Source organism: Hippichthys cyanospilos, chromosome 4 (genome assembly GCF_059441005.1).
Source record: "Hippichthys cyanospilos isolate Australia breed blue-spotted pipefish chromosome 4, RoL_Hcya_1.0, whole genome shotgun sequence".
NCBI lineage: Eukaryota > Metazoa > Chordata > Actinopteri > Syngnathiformes > Syngnathidae > Hippichthys > Hippichthys cyanospilos.
Window position 1 is genome coordinate 5,317,136 of NC_142372.1, and position 27,392 is coordinate 5,344,527.

At 39.2% G+C, this 27,392-nt stretch overlaps 3 protein-coding genes across 5 annotated transcripts in view; 2 read left to right on the forward strand and 1 right to left on the reverse strand.

Moving 5' to 3' along the window:
• LOC148424369 (insulin-like growth factor 1 receptor) overlaps nt 1-16,550 on the reverse strand; it is a 47,497-nt gene extending 30,947 nt beyond the window's left edge. Inside the window, exons 1-2 of the mRNA XM_088412352.1 lie at nt 15,573-16,550; nt 3,899-4,456 (exon numbers count right to left, since the gene is read on the reverse strand). Of these exons, the coding sequence (XP_088268478.1) occupies nt 3,899-4,456; nt 15,573-15,651 (637 nt within the window). The 5' untranslated portion in view covers nt 15,652-16,550. The remainder of the gene's footprint in view (nt 1-3,898; nt 4,457-15,572) is intronic.
• A 3,952-nt stretch (nt 16,551-20,502) lies between these two features.
• ap3s2 (adaptor related protein complex 3 subunit sigma 2) lies at nt 20,503-26,075 on the forward strand. Its single transcript, XM_088412349.1, has 6 exons — nt 20,503-20,668; nt 21,321-21,412; nt 21,625-21,736; nt 21,842-21,913; nt 22,103-22,210; nt 23,161-26,075. Exons 1-6 carry the CDS (start codon nt 20,600-20,602, stop codon nt 23,284-23,286), a joined length of 579 nt encoding a protein of 192 aa, XP_088268475.1. The 5' UTR covers nt 20,503-20,599; the 3' UTR covers nt 23,287-26,075.
• LOC148424371 (aminopeptidase N-like) overlaps nt 25,934-27,392 on the forward strand; it is a 15,741-nt gene continuing 14,282 nt past the window's right edge. For 2 of the 3 annotated variants that reach the window (XM_088412344.1, XM_088412346.1), the window contains exon 1: nt 25,934-26,363. In XM_088412344.1, the coding sequence (XP_088268470.1) occupies nt 25,934-26,363 (430 nt within the window). The remainder of the gene's footprint in view (nt 26,364-27,392) is intronic. The other variant, XM_088412345.1, reaches the window with a different exon arrangement.

A 27,392-nucleotide genomic window follows, 5' to 3' on the forward strand; every position in this document is an offset into this window, starting at 1 on the left:
TGCGACTTTTCCGATCTGAGCGAGTTCCGTATGAAAAGGGGTCTAAATCCTAAAAATGTAATCACTGGTGAAGTGACAAAATATTTCAACAACAAGTAAATAAACAAGCTGACTAAAAGACTAGCAAATGAAGATGCAAATAAAGGGGCTTACAAACAAGACGACATGCAAATGCACAAACAAACAAACAAACTAAACTAACTAACTAACCTATCAAATATCTTCCAGTTAAGTAGCAACACACTAACTCACCTGTCTACCAACCAACCAATAAAGTGACCAATTACTGACCTAATTGATTTGTCTTTTAATGATCCTACTAACTAACTAACTAACTAACTAACTAACTAAAGGCCAAATCACAAGTCAAATGACACTTGATTGTTTCCAGGCTGCCTTTGAAGTATGTCAGCCATGAAAAAAAGAAAGACATCTGGGTACAAATGGGGTCTTTCATGGTGTCCAATTAGACACTGCACACAAGCAGGTAGCCACCAGACAACTTCAGACTTCACAGCCTCCTATTAAGCACCAAATTAAAGTTGTTGTTTTTTTGTCTTCTTCTTTAGTGCTGGCCCATTTGCTGTGCTAACAGACTCCCTCTGGAGCCCGGCAGACAGTGTCTTCACGGGGTCCTGCCCCACTTCCTTTGCGTCTGGCCCACTTCGCAGTCGACTGACTAGCAAACAAAAACGACGCCGCGGTTGCAAGTAGCTCATCTGAACACTAACTTTGGATGAACGGCCACAGAGATGCCAGCCGTCTGGATGGAACGCACTACAGCTTAGACTAGACGCTTCACTTGGGACACACAGACAATACGGCTTTTTTTTTTTTTTTGTCCCCAAAGCTCCTTCCCAACAACAGACGCCAAACACTCGACTAACTGATTTCTTTCTGTCTGAGAGGTGTTAAGAATGGATAATATACCCCAATAAAACAGACGACTCAACCCTTGGCCTGCCCTTGTTTAACAATCGATCAGTCATTCCCTAACAATCGTGAGGCCATAGACATTCTCACACTCTTATGTGAAGTTGTCTACAACTACCATAAATGATTTGTAGAGGGGATTCTTGTGCTTGAGTTGCTGGAAGCAGGAAAACAAAGGTCAATCTCACTTTGAAGTGGACCTGGATTGGCTGACTTTGTGTTTGACATAACTTGACAGGCTCCTGATGTGGGTGCGGGGACAAGTTAAGGAGAAATAGGAAGCCGTGAAAATGGAGCATCATGTGATAAATGTCGGTCTGAAGAACAGTAAATTTAACTTTACAAAAAGCCAAGAAGGCACCTTTGATCATCAAAGTGTATGTGCGTTCTTGTAAGGTGGCGCTAGCTTACCGCAGAAGTTTAGCTTACCACAGAAATGTGAAGCACCCAGCTGCAACTGCAGCCACAAATAATGAGATACAAAGGTGGTCATGTATGTACCCATAATAAAATTCTTTGCCAAACTCAACTAGAACACCCTGTTGCAATTCTGTGACATGTATGAAAGATGTTGTATTGTATTTTAATGTTACGTTCTCATTTTTGGGCAATTGATGGTTAAAAGATGGTTAAAACTAAAGGTTGCAACCAACACTTGACACTAGTCTCAAATACAGCAGCAGGTAAACTCTTAAAGATAATGAATGACTGAATAACACAATGAATCTAAATTTTTTAAAAAATGTGGTTGAGGGTTTTTCTCAGAAGTGAAAATAAGTGTAGAATTCTGCTACATTTGTAAATTCTCAACTTCACAATTTCGTAAATTTTCAAATTTGAGATTATAAAACTGACAAAATCTTTTTTTTTCCCTTTACTGCCCAGCAGACAACCTTAAGTGACATGCAAATGAACTGGCAAACCAATCATTTCTAAAATGTGCTAACAAACAGGCAAATGATGAACATTCAAATGACCTAATGCATGTGCTATCAGACTAACAAAGAACCTAATGGACTAACAAACCTTGTGAACAGACTTGCACAATAGAGAACAATATTCTTATTAGCTAAAGCAAGTGAGCTGTGCTATTTTGCCACAAAGGCATCCAAGAAACAAAAAAGAAAAACTTATTTTGATTCTTTTAGTAATTCCCAGTTTATTTGCATTCCTGGCTCTCATCTATAGTCACCAAGACAGCACTAATAAACACCTGGTCATTATTTTGACTCACAGAGTCAAATATTCAATAATAACGCCTCCCAAAAAAAATTGCGTAACTGCTGCAACTCTTTGGTTTCCTTCCCCACCTGCCGCCCCTCAAACAAACATAACGTCATATAGACTCAACAGAGTGGAGTTTACAGGCAAAACCATCACATTTATCAGGCGCCTTCCTGTTAAGCTTGACCTTCTTTTGTCTGGGTGACTGTAACAGGAAAATGTATTAACAAAATATCACTACTAGGAGGTGATCTCAAGTCCAGAAACGACCACCTCAGAAGTAAATTTAAACAACAGTCCCTGCATTCCAAACACACAACAGTCTCCCAAAAGTCCCACTTTTTCCATCCATTTAACACGATACCTTGGTGTGTGTGCGTGTGTGTGCGCGCATGTGTGTGTGAGAGACACATTTGCATCCAATGCAAACCTGAGCCTGCTCTGCGACTCTTTCGCCTTGTCACATGACCGAAAACATCAACATGCTGAGTCCGCAAGCGAGGCAACTGGTCACCAGGGAAACACTTGAGACAGACGCACACACACACATATATTTGCTCTAGCCAATAGCAAAGCAAGTTGTTGCAAACGCTGCACTCATCAAAATGAAAGGGCATGTTCATATGGAACAGAATAGCATGCTAGCCAACAAACCAAATAATAAACAAACAAATATGGACTAAACCAATGGTTCTCAAACTTTTTGTCAATGATTAAAGGTATTTCTTTTTTCAGAAAATTACCCCTTAATCAAGCAACTCCAGAAGATAGCTCGTATGACATCATTTTTTGTAGTTTTTCTGCCTGAAAATGGCAAAGGTATCATTATAACACACTTTAATAATATGTTGTATCATGTTCCAATAAATTTGCCCTTAATTTGGAAAATAATGTTCCCGTCATAACACTGAGCAGTTAAATTTGCGTTTGAAAGAATGCAATGCGTGGCGCAATTAACTTAATTAAGTTATAGGGACATTAATTCTTGTCCTATGTGTTTGTTACAAGTAGTTGAATGGGTGTCATATTTAACACGCATAATTTATGCTGCATTGTGTTTTAAGGGCCTATGACTTTAGATTGTGTGTAAAGTTGTGAGACGCAGGTCATTTCCTTGCACCACTTCCTTGCATTTGCTTTGTTTTGAATGACAGGTGGGCAAAATGACCTCATCAACAAATTTCATAATATAGATAGATGTAAGAATACAAAAGTATGGTATAGATTGACACTATTATTACTTGTATACAACTGTTGGTTGGTTGGAGTACATAAAGTTAATATAATTTGCAAATTTCATCCATTCGACCAATTATTTCTTGTCGATGTTTCTGAAGGGCTGATTTAATCGGTTGGATGAATAATTGCTCAGAGCCTAATCAAGTACTAATAATGGGTTATCATTACCAGCGACTATTCAAGAATTGGGTACTAATATTGGCGTGTTAAAAAAAAAAAGCAGTACAGAACATCCCTATTATAAACACACAAAATCAAGCATACTGTAAACGCTTGGGCCAGGCAGAAAAATATCCACACTCACAACACGTCCGCAGAAAGCCAAGCGCAAATCCATTCATATAAAAGACTGCAGTCATAAAGATACTCAAAGGGCCCGTTCGCAGAGAGGTGCTTCATTAAAAGCATTTTACTGCTTTTTTCTTCCGTCTTGGAGCACCCGTGAACAATAACACAAAAATAACGATGAGTCACGGCCGCAGCAGCACTTCGTCCATCTTACCTTTCTGGCAGTGGTTGGAGTTCCAGCAGCGGAAGTTGTAGTTGTTGTTGAACATGGTCTTTCGGCACTGCGGGTTGTTCTCCATGATGCCCGGGCACACGTCGCTGCACTCTTTGGACTGTTTGTTCCCGGCGATAAAGTTATTAAACTCGGCGTCCATGATGAGCGACCAGTCCACCGAGTCCAAGTAGCATAGCTCGGGGTTCTTCTCGATTCGGATGGCGCCTCGGGTGATGTTGCGCAGGTTGTACAGGCCGATGTCTTTCAGGCTGGTCATCTCGAAAATGACCAGGGCGTAGTTGTAGAAAAGGTTGCGGCCACGGATCACGGCCAGGTTGGGAAAGAGGGTGCTCAGGCTGTCCAGGCCGGAGACCCGGAAGAGCAGCAGGTAATCTGTAATCACGGTTAGCTTGGGGAAGCTGAGCGTACGGAAGATCTCTTGGTTGTTGTTTTTATCGCCGATCAAGAGGATCTGCAAGTAGCCCTCCACCACCGTGCAGTTCTCCAGACGGCGGAATTCGCTGATGTCATTGCCGATGTAGATGCTTGGGCCGCAAACTGCGGGTTGGAGAAATCAAACAATCACATAAACAAACTCACAAACGAGTGAAGCAGCAAAACTAACAAGTACGGGTAGGCAAACAACCTAATTATAAAACATGAACACATCAACAAATAAATTAACATTAATGGATGAATGAACTAAAAATTAAATTTGCTAATATACAGACTAACCAGCAAATTGACTATACTAACAAACTATACATGTGACAATATTTCTCTACAATTACAACTGATAAACTAACAAATCAAATGAACCAAAATGTGAACAGGCAAGCAAACTAAATTGCCAAAATGAACCGCTTACGCAACAACTTTTAATCATCGCGTAATCATTTCGAGCCTCTGGTTCAGCCTCTCAACAGTAATTATTCTGATTTATGTAGCCCTTCATTAAAGTAAACGGAATATCTTTTACATGTAAGCAAAATGAGATATTTGCAAAGATTGGTTATTTCCTTGGGAAAACAATGACGACACTAGTGATGGGATCAATTTAAAAAAGGTAGGTAGGTGAATGCATCAATCCTACCAATGTGATATTAGTTATTTTTCCATTAAAACACCAGCAATGCTAAACACCAATAAATGATCAATTACCTCTCATCTGGAAAAATGGTTTAGTATCTGATTGCTCAATTAATCAACTGAATAATCCATAGAATAAACAATTCCAGGGGTGATTCTAGAACCAGTTTAGGGGTGTTGACCTCCCAGTCAGATTAAAAAAAATATATATAAATGCCATTTTGTACATTTTGAAGTGATTTCGTTTTCCCATTTATGGGATCTGGACAGCCGTAAATCAACAGACTAACTAAATGAGCAAATTACAATTTTTACCAGGCTGCATGGATGAAGAAATGATTCATGTGTCAGAATGATATTATTCACTAACTGACAAGTAAAATTGTATATTTCTAAAGTTAATGTGTTTGTTCAGTTGTTTTTGTGACATTTGGCAGGTTGTTTCAGGTGTGTAGAGTTGACAGCCAATATGGAGCATTTGAGAAATGGCTAGAGTAAATTCCGCCTTAAAGACTAGTAAATCCCATTGTTTTCTGCATAAATTGACATGAAATAAGAATATTATTGCACAGTCTTCATCTATTTATTTACATTCTTCAAAATATAGATGACTAAAGGAAATCCAAACAAAACAATGTTCATTCCTGAACTGCAGCACTATTTATAATGCAAGTCTTAGCCAATACATTTCCCAAATATTGACAGTACACTTGGCCTGTGGACTTGTGTACAGAACATGTTTGCCAGGCGTGACAAAATAAATACTACGGTCAGGTTCAATTGGAGCGCTGGCTTGAAAAGTGTGGCCATGCCTTGAGCTTATTGTTTCCCGATAGCGTCCACCTACAATCACGCTGTTTTGTTGATTTTTGGAGCCGGCTCGGTGAGATGTCAACAAGGCGCCACATTAAAAGAAAAAGCAGATCAAAACAACCGCAGAAAAAAAAAAGGGGAAAAAAAGAAAAACACGCAGGATTTCGCAACATTGTTATTCACATAGCAGAAGGAAAATTGCAAAGTTGTGGCTTCAGATATGCTACTTGCTAAAAGCATGCTAAGACTTAACAAAGGACAATCAATTATGCTTGTGTTTGCTTAGAGAAATGGACCTGGAAAATATAAAAATCAAACAGAGCTGCATTCTACACTCGGCCAATCACTAAGATTTGAACAATCGCCAAAGATTCACTTAGACGCATTCTGCCTCAGTTGCTTCAAGACACTATACATGGCTACGACAAACCTTATCACACAAATGAATTTCTGAGAGGTCATTTGGGCTAGGGTTGGACAATAATAAAGAAAAGAATAGAAGTATTTCCGGGTTTGGCAATGACGCATTTCCATTTCTGGGTTTGCGCTATTATTTTCTATTTTTGTGGTTCAATAAACATGCTTCAGGCATTTCAACGAAGTTCGTTTTGCATTATTCAATTTTTTCTCGGCAATTTTTACACTTTTACTGCAAATGCCCATGCATTTTTTTTGCAGGCGGTAGAAGCAACACTGCCAACAAATGTTAAATGCAATAGAAGTCAGAACCTTAATTCAAGTATCACACATCAAACATTTCTTTTTTTTTTTTTTTTTTTAACCCTCCGGAGCATCTGGATTCTATCAGGATAGAAGAGGTGCTGGTTCAAAGTCAACAAACTGCCATGCACAGACACGTTCCCATTTTTGGGGCTTTGAATCATTGACGCCCTCATAATTTGCCACGCCGTGATGGTGGCGACGGTAATGATGGATGGAGCGTTTCTCCTTCTCCTCCCACCTGCATGTGTCAATATGAACAAGGCTCACAGATAAACTGTGACTGCAAAGTGGATTTTTGCCTTCTTAACTTGAGGTCATGAGGCCAGTGGGTCACAGAGAACTTTTCTTGGAGCACTTCAAGAATACTACAATACTAAAAAAAAAATAAGAGCACCAACTGAAGGTGGGAGCTATTACAAAGATGAACCTGTGCCAAGAAAGCATGAAATTCTGTTCTTCTAACATGCTGGAGTTCCAACAGGAAGACAAAACGTTCCCTCTCCATCGGAGGCGGGAATAGTCTTTATTTATTTCTCCATCCGAAAAAGAACACACAGAACCTTCCCGCTGACAGCCCGACCTATTCCTGAGCTCCTCAACATGCTTTCGCAAATGAATATACTGGAAAAGATCCACGCAGTGCTTTGATAATCATTTACAGCACGACCAAATGTTTTCTATTGTCACAAATAAGTGACCTCATCGACGAAGCCTGTATTTTTCCATCCTTAAAGGCAAACACAAAATCTGATCTGCATCCAACTCATAGTATGATTTAATTTTGCGTTTCCTGACATTGATACAGGGTAAAAAAGACTAGAAATGTGACACACAAAAAAATCTAGATTTTCTTCAATTAGTCTGGATGTTTACTATTTTAATTCATTTTAATGGAAGAAATATATCCAACAAACATGAATTTAAAGATGTGATTAATTTAAAAAAAAATCCTATGTGAAATATTAAGGGAAAACAATGCATAAGTTCTGCATTACTTAAAGGGATAATCCATTTAGTTTGGATTTTTTAGTCGTAAATGTTTTTTTTTTCTAATTAATTTGATAAGTAAATTATTTTGTACACTTATTACCTTAAAAGAACATGCAACTTGCTCTCGACTGAAAATTACATCACCTTTGCTCACGGCTTGGTTAACGGCCAACCATGGTTTTATTCAACGTGTGTTTACAAAATTTTGACCGGTGCTGTACCTAAATCCACTTTCTGGGAACACAAAACAGACTGAGATTTAGTGCAACATACCAGCAAACTCAGAAAAACAAACTAATCCTCAGATTTGCATTAATAGTCATCCCAAATTTTATCACCGGTTCTAAAAACTTCAAACTGTCTTTTAATAAAACAGCAACCTCTCAAACTCCAAGTGGTCTCTGCTAGTGCCTCTGGGTTCAAGTGATTCTACGGCCGTCCGGTAGTCAAAGCACAAAAGCACGTTTTGTCGCGCTGAATAAACGACGCCGACAAACTGACCTCTTTCAACCCCGGCGCAGGCGAGTGACTTCAATGTGAAAAAAAGCAAAGCGACACCAGGCCTGGTGACTCACAGCGGGGCCGGTGCCCCGCTCAAAATGTTCTTAATGTGTATGCTCTTTGTTTGCATTTGCTCTTTAATTGGGACCAACTGGGTTCGCATGAACAACCATGGCGAAAAGCGGGAAGATCCCCCCGCCCCTACAACAGAAGGCACTGAGAGTGCGGGTCTTATTGGTGTGCCATTATACATTTAAAAGGAAAAAAAAAAGATTTAAGGCCAGCCAGTGTGTTGGTATGGCAGCTATGTCTTTCTCTATAATCTTCTTGTCAGCAGCATGCATACCTGTTCAAACAAAACTTCTACCCGGACATGTGTGAAAAGTCACCCTCTTACGTCATCGTAATCTTGCCCTTCACGGGAAACGCTCCCAGTTGAGCTTAACGGTGCTGAAACCACTCTGGAATGTTTTTAGTCAGTTAGAAACAAAATAACAATATGATGATGACTGTCCCCACTGTTAGGCTCGTGATATCCCACAAACAGATTTACGTCAATGTCGTCCGTCTTCAGGGGAACTGATCCCAGTGGTGTTAGCTAGGGGTGAAAACAACTAAGTGTTTTCGGCGACAGGCAGGTGTCGCGGCCTGAGCGCTGCTCTTCAGTATCGTCCAGCTGAGTACACAAGTTTGTCTGGTCGGCCTTCATCGCATGTTTACTCCTGATAACCTTCTCTCCGGCTAGATAGTCCGTGGCCAATCAAGAGGAAATCCACAAAGGATGCACTCCAACGACAAATCAGTCAACATTTAGGGATAAGGAGAACTCCCCCCCTCCCCCCCTTTGAGGATTTAACAGTTCCTACATAACCTAATATTGTGCCTTTTATGTTAAATAGTCAAGAAACTGACAAACTAGCACATTCCATGTTTTTTTTTCCATTTCGCTTGTTGTAGTGGAGCTTAAAACAACTCTATAAAATTATTTGCTGAGACAACATGGGCACAGCTATACTTGCCAGCTGGGGGCGGAGATGTGACATGGCCTTTGTTAACTGCCAATCATTCTTTCAAGCGTCATTTTCTTATTCACATTGTGGTAAGTCTTTTGGTCCACAGTCAATACTGGAGCGGTCAAAAGTAATCCAACTACAACTAAGTGATTACCAAATTAATAACTATTTTAATAATCGAGTAATCATTTAGAGCATTGTTTAACTTAAAAGCTGTTTAAATCCTCTGATTTCAGCCTCTCAACAGTGATTATGTATTGATCTTTGTAGTACTTTATCAAAACAGACCAATTATCTTTTTTATAGTTTAATAAAAATAAGACACATCTGCTTTTACTTTGAAAACAATGGCCGTACCACTCACAGGATCAGTTGCAAAAAGGTTGATGAGTACAACATCAATCCCTCTCGTTTGTTATTGTTTAATTGTTGCTTAGCTGCGGCTCGGTGAAACAGTGGTTAGCACATCCGCCTCACAATTCAGAGAACGAGTTCAAATCCACTTCGCTCCGGCCTTCCAGTGTGGACTTTCTCCTTGAGCCCGCATGTGTTCTCTCTGGGCACTCTAGTTTCCTCCCACACACCAAAAACATGTATGGCAGGTGTATTGGAAATAGTAAATTGTCCCTAGGTGATTGTGTGCGCGAATGGTTGTTCGTCAATGTGCGCCCTGCAACTGGCTGGGATAAGCAAGCCTGCGCCTCTTGTGAGAATAAGCGGCTGTAGAAAATGTATGGATGTGGTTTGGCTTTTTTCTTTTTTAAGGAGAAATCAAATAAATTATTGTTAAAATAATGTCACATTTGGCAAATTAATTTTAGCTGATATTTAATCGGACATTATCCACGCCGAATAATCGGGTGGGCATTACTCCTGAGCAACACAGGTCCACTTTAAAAAAATAATAATTTCAGCATACATTTTGCAAATGATTCACCGTTTTGCAATAAATTACTTCATGTTCTAATATTGCTCTTAACTTGCCACAGCATAAAATAGGCATTAAATGTGATTTGCTGATACCTACAAAACACTTGGCAAAGTCTCGCAAACACACAAAAATACTGGTGTAGAGAATTAGTCTAATTCACAGAACATATAAGAATGTGCCAGTCACCAGTAGCTAATGCTAATGTGTGCGTCCAACAACAATACAGAGCTGCTTAGTTTTAGGATTTAATATAATAGAGTTGTATTTTGCTGTCAGCAAGTAATGGGCAAAGAAACTCTGCTGGGATGGTGTTATGCAACTTTGTCAAACTGGGAATGTCACAATTTGGCAAAATTTAGTAGCCCTTACTCACAGACACATCTTGGAAAAGAAGCAACGTATGAAGGATTTACTTGGTCGTGTAATTTCCACTTTGATGGGTGGGCAGGAACTCCAGAGACCTATTTATTAATGTACACGCAATTAAAAAGCCACTTTGACATAATGTGCGTTTCAAACTTGGAACATTTGCCATTGCACAATTTCGAACCTTAGCAGTCAACCCAAGTCTTGAAAACCTCACACTACTACTCATTTGAGCCAGGATCAAGTGGTTTTATTCTGGTAGGTTTTGACTCCATGTTTTTATTATCATTCCCGCTGTCTTGATGGTGCTCCCAGACACACTTTTTGTAGTTTGCATTGCATTAATTTTTATTCTATACTATAGTGTTTGAAAAGACTGTTTTGTATTCATATTAAGCCTGGGCGATATGGTCAAAAAATAATAACTCAATTTTCATGTGACATTCTGGACAGTTACAATTTTAATCGATCTTAATTTGAAGTAATAAACACAACACACATTTATTTGAAAGTCAATTGAAAAATGAATCCTGTAGAATGTATTTAGTTTTTAGTATGCAATAAAGTACGCTGATTTTGAATCAGTTTTAGCATAAATTTAACGGCCATAGCTTGTGCATAACTTACTTGAATGACACAATTAACTCATTCAATACCAAAGATGTATTTTTACATATTTCACGAGTCAAGGCATTCAATATTGGGTATGTATTTATTCATTATTTTCAAGTGTTATGGTAAGCAGGTTCAGAAAATGGATGCCAAGAAGTTAGTTTAGTTAATAATTGTTATAAATTTGTCTTATAAACCAATTGTCCAATATAGTACAATGAAATAAAACGACAAATAAAATGATTAATCAAATTAAGTTGATTTATTGCCCAGCTTTAATCTATATTACACTGGTTAACCTCTGTATACACTTCCGCTAATAATATTAAAATACGTTTGTAGCATTTATAAAGGTTTTATGATTTTGACACGCTGGAATAATTGAATCCAATTCCTATGCCTCACTTATAGCCACATATGGAAGTTTTAGCAAGAGATTATGATTAATTGGCAAAAGAATACAAGACAAGCTAACGACAACAGGGGGAGAAGCATCAGGTTTGTCCTGTGACGACGGAGGCTAGGGGCGAAAGGCCGTAACGCTCCGTTTCACAGGCTCCTCACTCTTTCCGATCAACAGAACTCAGTCTGTTTTGCGTGTGAATGTACTTTGGCTTGTTCTATTTTAAAACCCCCCATACCCCGGTTCAACCCCGCCAGCCCGCCCCTCCCCAATGTGCCGCTGAGAGCGGGATCAGGCCCCGGTTCACAGTATGGATGGTAACTTGCAACACATGGTGAATTTCCATATATAGCTAAACAAACCATGTAAGAAAAAATTGTTAGAGCTTGATTCTTCCCAGATGACTATTGTACCTTGCAGGTGCATGTGTGTGTAAGGTTTCAAAACAGCAAGGCAAGGGGGTTTTGAAACAGATATGCCAATTCAGAGGCATGACGGCGGCTTTAGCAACATACTTTAGCAACTTTAACGCAATCTTAACTCTTTCAGTGCCAAGTGTTATCGGAAAAGGCAACTTCCAGTATATTTAGCGCTTTCACTCATCTTTCAAGACCGACAAAATATGATGTGCTGTGTCAATGTAAACATGGGTGGGATCATATGAAAGATAAAGTTCCGGTCCTTAGTTAGAATTGCAACTTATGTATGTGTAGTATGAATGGCAATACTCCCATCCAATGGTCAGTTATTACTACAGTGATCAATTGGCTTAATATTTGATAAGCACAAGTCAAGGGTGTCAGCTACCCTGCATAGAAAACATATTTGATGAGATTATTATTTTTATTAAATTAGAATTCTCATCCATGGCATTGAAAGAGTTAAGATTCCTAGCTTGTGGATAACTTGCCTAAAGAGACAGTTTGTTTATTTAGCCATTTATAGTAGAAAAATGTTATTATTTTGTCTATATTATATATTATTTTGATAGCCACATTATTTTTCTTGTTCATTTAATACCTTTAAAAACAAGTTTTCTACTTGAAGTTGACTGAAAATGACATCACCTGGATCATGGCTCACCTGTTAGTCATGTGACGTTACTAAGCTTAAATGACTGATTGTTACCGGAGGCTTCAGCAACGTCATCTTCAGTGGACAGCAAGACAAAAAAATTGTGTTTTTAAAAGTATGCACTGTAAGTAAAAAAAGTAATCCTAGTTATCAAAATCACACAAAAAAACCCAAAGAGGTAATTTTAGGTTTTTAAGACTACAGACACTCAATGCCAGGTACATATTTATATTTATTTCAAAATATTTTCAAGTGTTATGCAAAAATAATGTCTAAAAATGGCTAGTGATAAAATAGTTAATTATGCACAAAATATTAACTTTTTATTACTAAAATCGCTAAATAAGTGGATATCCCTTTAAATGCCAAAATTGAAGCCACTTTTTTGCTAAATCTTTTATTTCACAATTTAACTCATTTTCAAATCTTCCATTTTAAAATAATTAATTAATTGAATTCATTCAATGTATTGTCCAACCCAACTTGAGGGTAAACAATGTCTTTACTGACTCAGCCCCACCAAACAGAAACTTCAACTGACCAACTGATTAAATTAAAAAAAAAAAAAGTGTCCTAAAACCTGTTCGGGAATCCAATCAGTTCCCAAGTCTCACACAGGAGTAACAAAAAGTGAATCACTGTTTACATTATTATGTAAGATATGTTTAAAAAAAAAAAACATAGTTCGACAATGTGCGTCCCTATTAAAAAAATTACTAGCAACCCATTTAGGAACCCTCAATTTAGGGAACCTGTCCAAGGGAGATGATGGGAAATAAAAAGAACCTGTGACGATGCGTATGGCTTCCCATGCTTGTGCTCTACCAAGTTTGAAGTGAGCGTACTGGCCAGTGACTCAATGGAGAAAGTCAGTCAGGCTGCGGATGAAAACCACTCTGTTGATTCTGACTCACTGTGTGGCGAAGCAGCACCCACAAAAACGTGGAAGGTATCCATAAGCGCAGCGCCACAGCAGACCAACCAAAAAAAAAAAAAGTCTATTTACAGGTAAAGAAATCGAAACACCTCACCGTTAATTGGATTCACCTTTACGTCGGAGCAGTAAGTTGTAAACGATGCAAAAACTAAAACTGGCACTGCCTTTACAAACAGCCCAACAAAAATTGTGAATCTGAACTACTTTTTTTATCCCCGAAGTTCACTAAGTAGCATAAAGTGCGAAAGTACTTGTTCAAATACGCCACCGACGTACAGTACAATGAAAGAAAAAAATCTAAATAAAAGCCTTACAAATACTACAGGGATAATGAAATAAGCCTTGGAATGCTTTTATTTTGAAGATAGTGGCGACATCTTCCTGTAACCAACTTGCTTTATCTTCGGGCTGCATTGGCGGCTACGGTGGCGGCTGTTTAAGTTCTTTTCAAATGATATATATCTAATAATAAAATTCATCTAATTTTGAATGGCAGAGTATTGTCTCGCTACATAAAGTGGACTGCATTCTGCCTGGAATTGCTTCTTTTTACTAACCCATCATGGGTTATCTTATGAATGTCACATGACTAACAGGTGAGCCATGATTGGTCGTTACTCAAGCCATGAGCCAGCTGACGTCATTTTCAGTCGACAGCAAGTAGAAAATTGTGTTGTTAAAGGTACTAATTTCACATAGAAAAATAATTAGCTTATCAAAATAGTTAGACAAAATATTAACTTTTTACTGCAAAACAAGCTAAAGAAATAAATTAACCTTTCAAGCAAGTTAAGCACAAACTATGAATGTTAAGTTTATGCTAAAACTAGCTTTAAATCAGTAGTCATTCCTTTTGTCTGCTTATTTTCCACAAGTTTTTCAAAATAAATCAAACCCTTTAACCCTCCATTGAAATTGTAATCATCCAAAATTACGTAAGAAAATACAGATTTTATATTTGGGCCATTTCACCCAGCCTTAAATTTAACACTTAAAATTTAAACTTAGGATCCCTAAATTAGTTATAGGTCATGGTTTTTAATGCATTGTTGTTTAAGTTTTTATTGTTTCTACGCATTAATGTCAATGCAGTGTATCTTATTTGGACCCTTTTTTGACAGTCTGGCTCTGGAATGAATTGTTTACATTTTATATTATTTCCTTTGATGTGGTTTCCTCAAATGTAGTCACAGGTCACATTATATCTGGTAGAAAGCAACTAAGTAACTACTTACGCCGAGTCTCCAAGTCTGGGTCTAAGATAAGTGGGTTGTGTCAGGAATTGCATCCGGCATGAGAAAAACTGTGCCAAACAAATCATCTGTGATTCACTGTGGTACAACATCAGAGCTTTGGATAGTTTCACACTATAATGGCAACAGAGGTTAACTTATTTTTACACTTGTTTTGGGAACAATTTCTGACCCCAAATGGGTTGCAAGCATTTTTTATTAGTTTGCACATACACAAAGAGTGGGATTTTGTTATGCTACATCAATGTTGACAAGTGTAGTTAATTTCACCTTTGTGTGACAAACACCCTGCGGGGGGTTTTCTTAAACATTGAGTCCAAAAATTGAGATTTTATCACTACCAAGTGATTGTTTTTTGTTGTGGTGTATAAACACCCAGTGAGTTTTTTTTTTTTTTTTTTACATTTGTATAACAATTCAACTTTCAAAAGTAATATGAAGGACACTTTTTTGTCTTGTTAAAAAACACTTGTATAACTTCCAGAACCATTTACTTCCTATTGAAATGATGTTATCAAGGCTTTTCCCAGTAGCAAAACAAATATTTGTTGGTTAAAAAAACTTATCTTAAACATTTCTCCTTCCTATTAGCTTTTATTTATGGCTAGAACCTCAGACAAACTTTAGGGACCACAATAGGGGTTGCAGGTCACTTCAAAGTAAAACGTGGGTTGACCTAGTCTTGATATTTCTTTTATGACGAAAAGGACTACGTGATTCACTGACGAGTGACTCTCCATATGTACTCAATCAATTACGTAAAAAGAACCCATAAGGCATAAAATTACATCATCATTAAGTATATCATTGGAAAAAACGTGACTGTTATACCGCGACAGCCGGCAACGCATTGTCTCGCTCCTGTAGCGTGGAATGGACGACAGAATGGCATTTTTAAACGATCGAACCCTTGTATATATTCTTTAAGTCATAATGTGAGGTGTTGAAAAAGAAAATGTTTGGACTTACTCTCTGTTGCGACAGGCCGAAGTGAGGACGACACGACCAGCATCAGCCCCCAAAACAAGGTCAAGCGGCTCCTTTCCATTCGAGCCCTCGTTCCCGGAGACGTAAATCCTCCGCCAAAAAAAATGGAAATAAATACACCCGTCGACTGGCTGTGAGGGGTAAAAGGGGGCCGGTGGGTCCAGTCCGTCCGTGTAAAAAAAACAACAACCCCAAAACACTGGGGGTTATTTGTGGGTGACGTGTGCGGGGTGGAAATGAAGCCTTTTAAATCTTCAGCCAGCGCCTTTTAGCCGTTAGCCGGCTAATAAAGCTAATGGGCTAGCAGCCACGAGCTAGCTCGCTCGGTCACGGAATCCCGCTCGGAAAAAAAAATCAGCATTTAAGCACACGCCAAAGCTTAAATCCGTTCATATTGCTCTTAAACGCCGGCTAAAGGCACAGCGCGTAGGTGGAGCGACGGGACGGATACGGCTAAACGGGGAGCGGTGGGGATTCCTGTGTAAGCCGCATCTTCACGCTCCATGTCGTGGTGGTGTGGGGGGTGAAGGCATAACGTCCCGCTGCTGGTGGAGGTGCTATCGTCCAGTCAATTCTTCCCTTGAAAGCTTGGATTACATATAATAATTTTAAAATAAAAAGCATCCGTAGCGTGAATGCCAGTTTGTCTTAAAAAATAGCAGAGTAGCGTGATTTTTTTTTTTTTGGGGGGGGGGGGGACCGCAGTCTCCCTCTCCTCCTTCCTCCTCCCTCCTTCTTCAGCCGCTCATTATGCACGGACTCACCGCGTTGTTGTTGTGGTTGCAATTCATCCTCGCGTGCGACTACGACATCAGGCCGAGGCCGCTGTATGCGTTCAAACCTCCTTTAACACCCCGTTCGGGTGTGGCTACGTAAAGATAATGTCCCTCAGTCTGTAGACAGCCTGTTCCCGAGCGTTGCCAGACGAGATTAACCGTGGCGCAGGTAAACGAAGTGTCTCCTTGCTTCGTTTGAGTCTGCAGTCTGCCTGTAAACACAAGCGCCGCTTGCAAAGATCTTGTATTTAAAGGAAGAGCTCACTGTGCACAAACTAGCACATATTAAAAATAATCAAATCATGTTTACTTAGGGACATTTTAATGGCCAATAATGATCATTATGACATGAATCATTTGAAAAAGTGCGATCAAATTATTAAATTTCCACGATAGTCACATAGAGCCCCCTCGTCAACGCCGAAAAATTGAGAAAGAGTGGTACGTCTTGGTTTTTAATACATCTTTGTTCATCGCTCTAGTCTCGTACAAAGCGGTGCGATGGAAATCCAGGGCGCCGATCCAGGAGGAGCAGGCTTGTTTTGCAGTTTTCTCCCTCCCTACACACACACACACACACACACACACACACACACACACACACACACACACACACGCCGCCAGTCAAATTAGAGGCATTACAAGTCGTAAATGCGGGTTACGTAAACCGCAACAACAAATACGATTTCCAATGTTGAAATCTTGGGAATGCTGCCACATTCGCGTTCATTTTTACATGTCAACAACACGCGTGCACGAGCGAAAACGGCATTCGTTGCTACTTTTGGAAAACAGCATTAATATGTATCGAAGATAATCCACAAAAATGGCAAAAGTTCAGCCCTGTTTCTTTTTATTTAAACTGGACCACTTTCGTTCACAATGTTTTGATGAAGATTTGCAATTTAACTTGAATACAGTGTGTACGAATCTAAAATATCTTAACGATCACTGATGTTTGTCTTGTATTTAATCAAAATTACAAATGAATGTGCTTTCAAATCACAATTAGTGGTTTTTGAACAAGTATGAGAAAAATACGAGTTAAAACATAATGGGGTGTGGAGGAGTGGTTAGCACGTCTGCCTCTCAGTTCGGAGTCCCGAGTTCAAAACAGCATGCATTTTCTGTTTGCATGTTCTCTCTGGGCACTCCGGTTTCCTCCCACCTTCCAAAAAACATGCAAAGCAGTGTTGGATATTCTAAATTCAACTTTAATGATTGTTCGTCACTGTATATCCTGCCATTGCCCGGCAACCAGTCCAGGATGCCCGCCCACTGCTTGAAGACTGCTGGGATATGCACCAGTGAGCCGGCGACCCTAGTAACCCTAGTGAGAGTAAGTGGCTACGGATGGTGTACATAACATGGCATACGACACTTCACCTATAGAAGTCTGAGTTTTTAGTCATGTGACATTTGCAAGATGAGCTTGCATATGAGAAGTTTGGTAATTACCAGAACCCTGAGCAACTGCAATGACATTTTTAGTTGACTCTAAGTGTCAAAATGGCTGCCAACTGAGAATATAATAACATGTATTTTTTTCCGCTTAATTCATTTTCTATAACCACAATAATAAGAATGCTGTGTATTAGACTAGTGGAAGGCATACTTAACATATTATTGTAAATAAAAAAATAAAATAAAAACAGGGTTACTTCCCTGTTTTGCGAGGCAGATTTATAAAACACTGTTAAGTTACCAATTTTTAATTTTCCAGGACATGTCAAATTTTTGTTGTGGCAATGCCCAATGTTTGTAATTTTCACTTTTCTCTCAGCTTCCAAATGTGTACTTTTCTTCCATAGACATCTCGCTGGTCTTCACATTTGCTTAACTGCAATGCAATTGTCACATGTGTCAAACCCAGAGCCAAAAACAAACATCTAATGTTTAAGAAATCAATCTAAAAGGCAACGCCTGAGTAACAAGAAACACCCATCAGTTGTATGTTGCAATACTTATGCTCTTGCAAAGTATGTGGCTTCAAAAAAAAGGTGCTCTGTCCTGAGTTGTTAATAGTGAATATCGTTATGTAAAATCTTGACTTTTGAACTTTTTTTTCTGAAATTTCTCTTTGATATGAAACCTTAAGTTGTTTTTTTTCACCTGTGCTACTTTTGATTTGGGGTCTAAACCTTTTCTTCCAAGGGTCACATTCGGAAAAATTATCGTGTACCGGGGGCACTTGGATTTTTTTTTTTTTAACTTTATTAAGGACACTAAATTAAATCAATCATTTGAATATTGTTTGTTCTGTATAACATAATGGTATTTTTAGATGTCAAAAACTCTTGCTACGAGGCTAATTATCTGGGATTTTACCAGATTTTGGGGTCATCAGAGTCCCAGACTCCACCACAAAATGTCAGCCCTTTCAAATGAACAGCTGAATCCAATCTCTAGATTCAGAAGTAAAACAGGAGCAATCTGTCATAAGGTCATAGTTTGAAGTAGTTACTTTGGTATCGCTAACTAAGTTCACATTTTGTATGTTATCTTTGATCACAATAGTCTTACGGAGAAATGTTGTACTGATTTAGTTGTAAGTTACCACTATAAGTCGTTGCCTGTCATTGTTGCTCTGAAATGCTGCCATCCAGAGGATGGAAAGAGCATGTCACGCCTGGGACTGTTATTCAGACAGTTACAGTAGTCTGTGGCTGTCTGAGGCCCAGGCAGGGGGTAGAGGGACTTGAGATTTACAGGGCAGCGGGGGAGGCACGTGATGCTTTGAGCAGACAGTAAACACCACCATGCAGAGCAGAACCCCAAAGGCCCGCCTGGGCCTACTGTACCTCTGACCGATGTGATTGTCACTGTAATTACGATGGGCTTTCTTCACTTTCCACAGGCACGGTTTGAACGCCATACATTACCTCAACTCTGGCAGAAATGCAACAATTAGCGCTAAGAGGAGAGGAGAGCAAGAAAAATGCACAGCGGCCCACCCAAGAGTCCAAATACAGTGAGTCACTCTAACAAGTGCTCACTGTACCAACATGACCCGATTTCGTCGGAGAATGAAGAGGGCTGTCGACTTGCATTTGTTAAGTCCGCCGATGAAAGTTTCCCGAGAAGGCCGCCGGCGGGCCCACCTACCACGAACCGTACGGCCCGGAATCCATTCTCATACTGCACTCATGTGGAAATAAGCTTGTTTACCACCAACGGCTCGCACATGCTAATGAGCGTCTGTTTGTTTTCCGCCGTGCTCATGCGGGAGGAAAGGATTTATTTATTTTTTTTGGTGGAGATGATTATATGCAGACAACATCTCAAGTGCTTTGGCAGACCTCCTGTACGTTCCACCTGGTCCACTGGTCCCAAACTACAAGGTTGTGCCGGGCCCCACAAAAATATTTTATCGGTCATCAGTGTGAAAGAAGATTATTTGTTTCACCTGTGCTCCCTGTACACATCTTCAGCAGCGCGTCTAGGTCACATCACACACTACAGCAAAAAGAAAAAAAAAGGGAAATCCCACACTAGCAAAAAGTAGTCTACGGCATTGTTTTGCAGAAGAGGGTATGATGTCTGAAGGTGGAAAAAAGACGCTTCTCAATATCCAACACGCAGAGAAGACCATATTAGGAATCCCCTATCACCTCCTTTTATCTCCCTCATTCCCTTTTCATCCCTACTTTCTACCCTCCTTCGATCATTCTCGTCTTCCCGTCTTTCTTAGATAAGTTTATTTAGAACGTGGATGCTTTTGGCCTGCTCTGTATATAATTTACGACACTACAATTTGTGGGGATCGTCGCCTCCACATTGTGACCCAAGGAATGAGCGCCCTCTACCGGTAGTTCGGCGAAACACAAAAACAGGACCATTCCTCCGAGGCAAAAAGAGCTTTACCGCGTCCTTGTTGTTTCTAGCCGAATCTAAAAAAATGGTACCTAGATAGCTACTGAAATTACGAGGAGGTAAATCTTTTTATGTCATGTATACTCCGAACGGTTTACCCTCATTAAATCTGCGCAGTTTCTGGGCCTATCCAAGATGAATACAACATTAAAATTCAATTCACACTGTGTTTAATATATGCAAGGACACACAAACGGAACGAAATGTTGATGTGATTTTTTGTTTCTTGTAGACGTTTAAATACCGGAACTTAATACCGGAAGTGGTACGTTTTTCCTGTTTCCAACCCTGCAAGCTAATCTCAAGCTGTTGTTTAGCGTTTACTATTTGAAAAGCGTTTTGCAATTCGCACAAATTAACATGATTAAAGCTATATTAATCTTCAACAACCATGGAAAGCCACGACTCATCAGATTTTATCAGTATTTCGTGAGTATTGCTCGTAAATAACGTGAATTGTTTTTTTTTTTTGTTTATGTCACACGAAATTGTCTTCATTTATATCCCCAAAACGCAATGCTAGCGTTTGTTGGCGTTAATTTAGCTTCCACGAATTTCTTACTGCAAATGTGAATTAGTTTTTCTGATTTCATGATGTACTGGCAAATCATGCAACATTGGTGTCATAGCTTTCTTCACATTTTAATATGTCTTAGATTCAGTAGGAGCATTGTGGTTTAATCCTGACCAGTCGACAGTGGATCGGCGCAATAGATTTTGAATTCTCTTACACTAACTCAGTTAATGGACATAATTTGTAGTTGAGGCCAGACCTGTGGCATTGAGAGGGGCTGGTTGGCCGGCCTCAGCGTTGTCTGCTTTTTGCAGATGTTTTGGTTCTGCAGGCTTCATCAAGTTTTGATCCTGTAGGTCTGATTCGATTGTTTTGCTGCTACGCATGATGACGTGGTTTTGATGAAGATGAACACCTAAAAAAAATATTTAAATGAAAATCAGTGCCTGATTTACTCATTGCCTAAATATCTTATCCCGCATAATTTCAATTATATTATAATGTATTACTAACTTTTATTTTCCTTTATACTGACAAATTCTACACTATGATGTGGTTTTATTTCAGGCAGAGGACATGCAGCAGCAGATCATCCGTGAGACCTTTCACCTAGTGTCAAAGAGGGATGACAACGTTTGTAACTTTTTGGAGGGAGGAAGGCAAGTGTTCATTGCAACTGCACGGTTACACCTACAGATGGAGCCAGACTTACAAAAAGAAATGGTCCCTTTACGTTTTTTGTTTGTTTTTAAAATCCGGGATCGCTCATGGTCATAGTTAGCCTGATAGGTGAATTTGTCAGTAAAGAATCACCAATAGGAAGGCGTTTACTGTATTGCAAAGTAAGATGAAGTTTTTTGTGGTCTTACAGTCTTATCGGTGGCTCAGACTACAAACTTATCTACCGTCACTACGCCACTCTCTACTTTGTCTTCTGTGTGGACTCATCCGAAAGCGAACTCGGCATTTTGGACCTTATCCAGGTCAGCTGATTTGTTTTATTTATTTATTTTTCCCCTGGTATCGGTCTGAAACAAAGTGGTATTGAATAGCGATATTACTGTATTTTTAAACTAACTTGCGTGCAGGTGTTTGTGGAAACACTGGACAAATGCTTTGAGAACGTCTGTGAACTGGATCTCATATTCCACATGGACAAGGTGAGTATAAAAAAAACTAGGAGATTTGAGATTACCGTAGTTAGATAACAGGCTTCCTCAAGCAAATCTGAATGCAATTAAAATGACTAATCACGGACTATGATGTCAAATATTGTCAGTAGTCAATAACTGCTTGCTGGTTTCTAACTGTTTATCAGCTTCCCACTTTTGTTCTGCCTCCTGTTGCAGGTCCACTACATCCTGCAGGAAGTGGTAATGGGTGGCATGGTGCTGGAGACAAATATGAATGAGATTGTGGCTCAAGTGGAGCTGCAGAACCGCATGGAAAAGTCAGAGGTGAGACTTCAAGCTTGCGCGCGTTCATGTAATATGTCTCTTAACAAAAAGTTGTTGAAAAGAAAAAAATCCATATTAATAACTTCTATCAAGTCTTTTTAACATCGACTAGCCTACCAATTAGTCCCTTAGTCTTTTGCTTCCCTTAATTCCTTTTTTAAGTAACCTTCTAAGGTTGGATGTGAGGTTTTTTAATTCCCAAAGGCTGAAGTGACTCAATTATCTTTTATACATGTGAATTTTTAGATGCTAACAAATTTGCTGTGCTAATCGGTTAGCTATGGTGCTCGTTGCCATTTAGTTCACAGATAAATGATGTTATATGTTCACTACCCATGTAATAGTGTCCTTAAAGTAACTTACAGACAATGCTTTCATGAGTGAACTGTTAGCTATGATGTAGTCAATAACTTCCTCCTCTTCTTCGTAACAAGCAGACTGGGCATGTTTCGTGCTTGATTATCCACTACTGGTTAAAATTTTAATGCCTAAAACCAAGCCACAATAGATTGTTTGTTGCTTTTTGGTAAGATTCATTTATTAATTTTTCAGAAAAGCTCCATGTGCTGAGATTGTCTTTATTGAACGGCATTAGCTATTCGTCCAATAGGTGGGACACCAAGAAAAGCAATGGAGCCAATTTGTCAAGATGGTCTTTGCATATCTGTGTGTGTGTGTGTGTGTGTGTTTTTTGTTTGTTTTTTTTTTGTCCAAACTACTGCTGTGGTATGAGTTTTCCTTTTTGCAATCCTTGAATACGACTTTATTTTTGTCACTGTTTTTTTATTGGAAATTATTCCAAACTTCTGATATTCCATTTTTTGCAGGGAGTCTTTCTCCCTTTCCGACACTGCAAATGTAGGCCTGGCAGATATTTTTAGCTATCCTGTTTATTTAGGTTGCTGTCTTTTCACCAGTCCTAACATTACATTGTGTTTTGGTTCGTGCAGGGCGGATTGTCTGCAGCACCTGCTCGCGCTGTCTCAGCGGTGAAGAACATGAACCTGCCTGAGATCCCACGAAATATCAACATTGGAGACATCAACATCAAAGTGCCCAGCCTCTCCCCGTTCTGAGTATAGCTTGGCAGGGGGCGGGCGGGATCCGGTGCCCCCTTCTTGCTTGTATGCGGTAAACTTGAACTCTCCTGACTGCGGCGGCGTTCGCCGATGCTCATTCTGGCCACTCTTGCGTGCGCTGAATAGAAACTGTGATCCATTTGAGTGTAGTTGTTTGTTTTCCGACTTTGTGTCCTAGGTCAATTTGCACTACATTATCAATATGAGGTAACTTACGGAAAGTGGACCATATTTTGCCGCGGGGCAAACTAAAAAAAAATCAGCAGTTAATTGAATTTCATATTCTATGACGAGTTATCAAAATTTGAAGCAATGGTGAGCTCCCACACAATAGCCAAAATTTGACTTCTTGCAAATTAGTGGTGTTCATTTATCTTGTAAACTTGCGTCAAATGTAATAGCTATCAGAAAAAATCTGTTCAACTCCCAACAAACTACATCGATTATTTTCTGTAGACTTTAAAAGCGGGATTGAAGAGGATGGAGTCAGTCAAAAATCCAGAAAAATAGGAGACTGATGCTTCCTGTTCTCTTTCAGATGTACAGAATTGCACTATACTCTGCTGCAACCATCTGGTGGCAAAAAGTGAAATTACATGCTCTACAAATTGAGTGGCCCAAAATAAAAATACAGCTGGTAAAAAACAGTAGAATATTACAACCACTGGCCCATAACATGACATGGAGGAGGGTTTTGCTGTATATGAGTGTAAAATGTGAGAGGACAAACTCTTAGCACAAATTTGTTTTTGAAACAGTTAATCGTCAAAACCATTGAATGGTGGATGTGTTTCTAAAGTATTAGAGGTAACGGTACTTGTTATCGGTGACTACTCAAGAGATGAGTAATCGCACTGGTATTTTTGTCCCTACAACTTTTTTTTGTGCATCCGGTTGTGATGAAAATTAATGTCAATGGGTGAAACTGTTGTCATGGGCTGAATTTGATTTCATGGGATCCCATCGATTCATGGGTTCGTGCTGTTCTTTTCCATAAATTTATGTGGCCTCTGATAGGAAAATTGTTGCCATAAAGCATCAGGTGAATGTGAATATTTATGCATGTTTAATATTTTACGACTTGGCTGACCAGCATATTTTCCTTCCTCAACTCAGCAGACGCTCATCACTGGTTTTGATTTCGAGATTTCCCAAACTCCCCCCACCACCCCAGCGTAACATGATCCTTTTGGCTCCTTTACAGCCTGGAATGAGTCTTCTTCCATCCGGGCGTCCAAACGTCTGCCCGTCCACGGCGAACTGTCGTCACGATCCATTACTCCCGCTCTTTCGCACTAATATTAATCTCGCTGACATGTGTGTGGGTTCAGGAATCACATGATGGCCCCCACTCCGCCTCCTCACTCTCAATACAGAAGGGAAGCCAATCAAGTGGGGTCTCCTCCAAAGCGCTAAAACGGCAAAGACGTTCTCAAGTCTTTTCGATTCCTTTTGGGAACTGCTTTAGTTTTTGTTCTCAAATGGCTATCTATACAAAGGTTGAATATACGTATTGTACACACACATATGCGGATTGTATGTTTTTTTTTTTTCTACCTCCAGAGTCCAAAATCTAAATCGACCCACACCTTTTGGCTTATTAGCACACCTCAGATTTTTTTTTCCATAAATATTACCCAAGCACCTGAGGCCCGAGAAATTTTATTGAAAAATCTCAATAATTAATGCTCTAAAAGACACGTTTCCCTTTTTGGTTTAGGTCCATCCCAAAATTACAAGCACCTACCAATGAATATTTTGGGACTAATTCAGCCCTGAAACTCGTTCACCTTTGCAACTTTTAATTTGGTATGCATGTCTATCTAGATAATAAACTGTAAAAAAAAAAATCTAAAAAATCAATGACTGAAAAGACACAGGATGTACCTGCGAGGGTTTAAGCCCCTCAAAAAATCTACTATGTAGCATCTGTAAATTTTGGAAGTTTCACCCGAAGGCCAGTTTGACTCACAATAACTTAAAAAAAAAAAAGTAGCAATCATGTCCGGCATAATTACTTTTTAGGCACAATTATTATTTAATGGGTTAACATGTTACTCTTTCACTGCCGCTGACATAGATATCAAAGATCCATTTTTACTGGGCTGAGTTTATTTTTGCACCAGTCACCATTAAGTCATTGGCATGTATACAAAAATAAAAATGCATTGCTTGGAGTAATGTTCCATTTTGTGGAAGAACATTTAACTCATCCACTGCCACTGTCAGCTATAGACATCAAAGAGTTAAAGTGGAAGTAAACCCAGAATCTTTTCTAACAATAAAATGTTTATATGTCCCCGCTTCTCTGAACAGAATATTACTAATATATACTATTGTGTTTGTGAAAAATGAATTAGGCAAAATCCCCCTATTTTTTTTCCCCTGTCTTACGAGGGGGTCATTTTGCTACTCACTGTCCACTGAAAAGAACATCATAGTTGCTAAGAGCTCAGGTAACAACCAATCACGCCTAACTTGTTTTCTGAGGTGGATCATGTGATGTTCACAAGCTGTGCTGTGATTGCTAGCAAAAAAAAAATATTGTAAAGAAATTATTTGGGTTGACTTATCCTTTAAGCTTCAGGAACTTTCAAAATATTTTGTTAGGTCAAAATGGCAGACTTAGTTTGCCTTTTCAAGCATGTTCCCCTCTGTCCCACTGGTCCAAGGTTGCCCAGCCCAAGTGTTTTTATACATAGATGTTGTTTGTGTCTTTTTGATGATATTTAGTGGTTCGGATGTTGCATTTGTGTACATGATTAAAATCTGCTGTCAGCCACAAACCACCTGCAGTCATTCTTGCAAAGAAGCAGCGCTCACTGTACCTTCGAGGAATTCATCCAAAGCTATGCCACCACAGCCGAGGTTTGTTGTTACAGCCGCATTCTTTCAATCACCCCTTCTCCCTCCTTTTCATTTTTTAACCCCCTCCAACTCAAATACGGGGAGTCATCCCTCTAGGAAAACCTGCGGTAGCTCTCATCGACTCCACCCTTGCAGACTGTTTCCCATCAGCCGGGGCTCATTCCACATCCTGCAAGCAAGCAGTGGACATACTCATACACCCGCTGGTATGTACAAGCCTCTACCGCAAAATGTGGAAAATTACTTTTATCATGGATTTTTGTGGTGCTATATCGCGCTTAGTGCTGCTTGCTTAGACAGGAGAATACAGAAAAAGTCTGGGAGGAAAAAACAACTCTTGATGGTTGAATGCGTCAGTTCCAAAATGCTTTGTAGTTTTTACGACATACCGGAATGTTTTTTTTTTCCCCAGCAGCATCGACTGTCTTTGACAGTTTAATCCACTGAAACAAATCAGATTCAGTATGCTGGAGCTGCCTCAAAAGTGGTACTAATTTTGAGGACAATCCTTTTTTTTTGCTTCAAAATGCAAGAGAATGGGAAGGTATTAGGGATTCACTTTAAGAATAATATAAAACAGTAGTTATGGTTGGAACAAATTTAAACAATTTTTTGAAATTCATGGCAACAACATAAACACAATAGAGGAAGAAAGTTGCTAAATCTTGACTTATACTGTATAAGTTACTGTAAAACTTATTTCTTTGAAAATGAGTAAAACTTACATTTTCTTGCTGAAGTGCCAAACTTAAAATTTGGCAATTTTGACTTCAATCAACTTTTTAACGTTTTTAAATGTGTCAAAAACAAGTGTCATTGAACTCAAAATCAAACTAACTTCCGAGACAGCAAATGTTCTTGCTGCTCGGTATAATAAAAGCAAAATGTGCCAAATAAGTACCGTATGTGCCACAGAGGCGGCTTCAATAGCAACAAAAATGAAAAAAAAAACAACAAAAAACAACTTTTTATCCCGACATCCAGAGTGCTTAAAACCTCCTACATTTTTTAGGGCCTTTGGTTCGGACTGGGAGCATGCATTCCAGATGTTGCGTGTAGCTTTTGGATGTTGTATCGATATTTCACGACGGACTGCTCATAGGTTTTCTTGATGTTCTCAGCAGGAAGGTGCTTGTAAAGAGGTGTACGATATAAATGTCAAAAGCAATAAGAGTCAATGTGTTGCAGACATTTTTCTTTCTTTGAAAGATGCCGTCATTTGTGTAGCAAGATCA